The sequence below is a fragment of the Morone saxatilis genome, unplaced genomic scaffold, assembly GCF_004916995.1.
Source record: "Morone saxatilis isolate NCDOM2014 unplaced genomic scaffold, NCSU_SB_2.0 Contig20, whole genome shotgun sequence".
Lineage (NCBI taxonomy): Eukaryota > Metazoa > Chordata > Actinopteri > Moronidae > Morone > Morone saxatilis.
Window position 1 is genome coordinate 22,296,306 of NW_023339763.1, and position 4,175 is coordinate 22,300,480.

General features: G+C 44.3%; 1 protein-coding gene across 1 annotated transcript; it reads right to left on the minus strand.

Moving 5' to 3' along the window:
• Positions 1 to 1,642: 1,642 nt before the first annotated feature.
• bhlha9 (basic helix-loop-helix family, member a9) lies at positions 1,643 to 2,515 on the minus strand. The gene has a single exon (XM_035667181.1). It carries the CDS (start codon positions 2,513 to 2,515, stop codon positions 1,643 to 1,645), a length of 873 nt encoding a protein of 290 aa, XP_035523074.1.
• Positions 2,516 to 4,175: the final 1,660 nt, after the last annotated feature.

Sequence of the window (4,175 nt, forward strand, 5' to 3'; positions counted from 1 at the left end):
GAAGAAGCTGAACGAAAGGCTCCAAGTGTAGTCACTCTCCTCCTTTTTCTCACCACCTATAACCTCCTCTTCCTATTATTTCACTCCTCCTCTCCATTCATCTCCTTGTCTGTATTCCCTTTCCTTCCTGCCTGCTAATTGTTGTTGTACCACATCAATTATTTCTCCACTGAGCCTGCAGTAGTTCTCCCCGGGCCAAGTCTTTTCCGCAGCATCTCGAGGCCCTTGTTGGGAGACCTCCAGGATGTTCCAAAAAAACACTCACACACCCAATTCCACCTGCGGGCCAGTGCAGCCCGACAGGGGATTTCACCGCGTTGATGACGGGGCACAGTCTTCCTTCCTGAGCCCACATAAATCTGTCGGTGGGCTCCGCTCTATAGTCTAATATTAAAGCTGTTTTCCATGACATGCTGCTTAGCAGGGGAGGGAAAGCTGTTGTTGACTACCATGAGTTGGTAGGGCCAGGATGGAAAGTTGTGGTTAGAATTTACTCTTCTTGATCTGTACAAAGAACAACTAACCCGTTAGTTACTAGTAATGATGTCACTTGCTGTTTGTTGCAGAGCAGTCGTTTTAACTGAACTGTACTTCTGTAGAAAGCAAAAAGTCCAGAAAAGCATATTGTGCAAGGTTGAGTACATGCACTTTTCATAGCCACGCACTGCTAATCAGTGTTGTGCTTCTCGTAGACAGCATGCTTTTTTATTTTGCCGCATGTAAAAAGAACCTTGACTCTTGACAAGAAGAAGAATGACAAGAATGGGCTTGTAAGGACATTTTTCAACTGAGTGAAGGACCTCTGTCATCTCAGACTTAGAATGGTAGAGGCAACCGACCTTAGGGTATAATCAAACACACACACACGCCCAAAGACATGCATGCACACATGGACTTGCATGCACACACTCAGACACACAGCATGTGTAAAGCTAAGTCTTGCGTTAGCTCTATATGAAAGTCTTAATAACCAAGGCGGTTACAGCTTAACATTTCTGTTTTGAAAGGAAGCATAACAGGAACCATGTCATTTTAACATTTAATTTTGTTTAGACAATGATGTACACTCTACAACTTTACAAACAGCCATGACTTTTTATGCAATTCAGAGAATAAATACAAATGTTGAACCTTTGTCACATTTCCTTATGATGCACTTCCTAGTACTTGAAAGAAAACAAACAGTAAGAACAAGTTTCATAAGAGTATAGCACGTGTGTAAGCTGTCCTATCTATACTAATTGCATAACTGTTTCCTTTTAATAACACACATTTAGTAATGTAACATCATTTGTAATAATTCAGCTTTGAAGGCCAGAAGATGACAACAACTAGAACACAATTCTGTTGGTGAATTATCTACAGCAGACATTGGAACATTCTTTCTACTTTTGAAATGTGAGATTGAAATACATTTCCTGGTATATATACAACATTCTGCAGTCTTGATTACCATTGCACTTTTTTATACATCTGTTAATTACATTACGGGGACTCTGCTCTAAAATATGAGAGAGTTCTATTGTAATACTGAGTTGATTGCAACAGCAGAAACACAAAAGCAGTTTTCTCCCTGAGGGTATTCAACAGTCCACTGGCGTTATCAGCAGTCTTCAGGGCTCACAGTGGTGGATGTACCCTGTTACAGTACGTCAGAGCATAGAGAAAGGTTGTGCTCCGGCTCCTGTCGGTAGCTTACTTGCCAGGGAAGCCCAAGAGCTGGAGTAGGCTCCACAAAAGTGTCCATGTATCTCTGAGTGCAGGAGGCCCACATCCCTGGCTGGTACCCCAACCCCTCACCCACCTGAGGATATCGCAAAGGACTGGGCGGATGGTCATGGGGGCTGCCGCAGTGTCCATGTGAGGCATAAAGTTGTCCCTCAGTGGGATAACAAGGGTAGTGTGGCGACGGGGGACATGATGTCACAGTGTTATCTATGTAGACGTGTGGCTCCGTGGGCAGCCTGTGCACATGAGGCCCTTGTTGTGGCTGCATCTGGTGAGAGATGGACGCGTGCCAGGGGATGTAGCTCTGGTGCTCCAGACGAGGAACCGGTACCCTGGTCTGCTCGAGTCCAGATGTCCCCATCGCGGCTGGCCCCACAGATGACCTGTTGCACTCCCGGTGGGTGCAGGGCTTGCTGGGGGGGTTGGAGCTCAGGAATACTGAGAGAGCAGAGATGCGGTTGATGGCCCTCTGCAGTGTGGCAATCTTGGAAAGCCGTTTGCCGCTGAGGTCATGGTTCAGAGCAACACGTAGGGCATTGAAGGCCTGGTTGTAGTCCATGATTCGTTTTCGCTCGCGGACGTTGGCAGCCATTCTACGAGCTTTTGAGCGGACGGGTCGATTGCGCTTCTTGGTCTGGCCTTCCTCTAGGTCGCTTGGGCTGCTGGCTGAGCTCTCGCAGTCTTGAAAAGATGCCTTGGGACTTCCCTCGTCCTCCTCTTGGTCCAGCGCAGTAAGCTCCAGCTCTTCCTCTGAGAACTCTGATCCTGTAACACTGCTGCAGCTCATTGTGTCAATAATGTGGACACTAGTCTGAGTAAAATAGTTTTTTCTTTTGTAGTTGTAGGAAAGAGTCTGTGACTTCAAATGTGGTCTGCATGGACTGCCGTGTTAACAGGCTGCCGCTGCTACCGGACCCTCTTCCTGAGTGCTCCTCGGCTTGTTTTGTGGGGCTGTCGGTATTTGCTGCTGTGCCGACAGCCCAGGTATTCTCCTCCTCTGACTCCTCCGGTGCCTTGTGATTACTTGTACCTGAACAAGACAGGTTGGCCTGCTTTTTAAAACTCTTGAAGTCACATGGTACAGTCACCTGTGAGGAATGGTGCACTCTCTCTCCCTCTCCAGGTTTATGGGCACCCTCCAGGCAAATGGCACTGTCACCTCCTCCTCCTACTCTGACTCTCCCTCACATCCCTTACAGGATCTTACAGAGAAGTTTCAACACTTGTTAGTGTAAAACGCACACAAAACATACTAATTATTTGGAAATGGCAGTTAACTTCACACTTCCTTTAACACATTTATAGAGGAATTGATTTGGCTGTTTTTGACTCCATAACGCTCTTATAATCCCCAACTCCAGTTACGCATGTTTTTACTTGAGGCTTTCCATGAAGCTGTAGAGTTCTGAAAAGCCAATTTACTGCTAGTCACTTTTTCCTCATTACAATTCCTTTTCTTTACAAAGAACAACAGTGTATTGTGCCACTCAGACTGAATGTCCAACAAAAAGAGTGTTTATTTTTCCTACATAGCACCATGTGTACCATTTACTTTTTTCCATCATCGTTAGCAATGAAAAGATTTTAATCTAAATAGATGTCTTCTGAATATTATTTATACAATTTATGACAAATTGCACATTTATCCAACTGGTCTAATCTGTTATACACGTTTCCCCTTTTGTCAGGTCTGGGAAAGGAGGAACCTTCTTATCTACCGTAGGTTAGATTTGTCCTTGCAATTAGCTGTCTCTAGAGTGGCGATTCTCCCTCTCTTTGTCTCGCTCTGCTCAGGTTTAAGGGCCATGTAATTTAGAGTTGCTTCCCTGAGACCCATCCCCATAAATCAGGCCTGGGCAGCACCTGAGGACAAGAGCAAAGACTTCAAAGAGAGGGGAAAAACAAGGGCAAATATTTTACAATTAGAACCTGCAATAGCTGCTGGTTAGGCTATCGATCTTTCATAATGTTTTTGCTAGTAAATATGTGGTTCCATTTTGACCAAATTGCTACACTTTATATATATATATATATATATATACTTTAAAATCATCCTTATTTATAACCTTGTAAGGTGATGTGTTACATGTTTTCTAAACAAGATACAGAATAGAAACAGTCTCTTATGTTGTATTTACATTTCTTAATCATGACACAAAACAGTAAGAAGATTGGAAATAGGTAGAAGACCTTCATCCACATAAAAGATCTATATGTCAGATATTGTGGTGGACAGTGAAAGGTGATTGCACTGACCTTTCGCTAGGCTTCTGGCCAAGTGCAATGGGTCAGGTAACTAAAGGGTAGGTCCTCAGACACTGAACTGGGGGTCGTTGAGAAGCATTGCTTCCTTCCTGCCCTCTTCTTTTTATTGTATGTGTTGCGGCTCTGAGACGCCAACCTTTAAAACAATTACAGCCCAGAGTTGCAGCTCTAAAAGCACAACT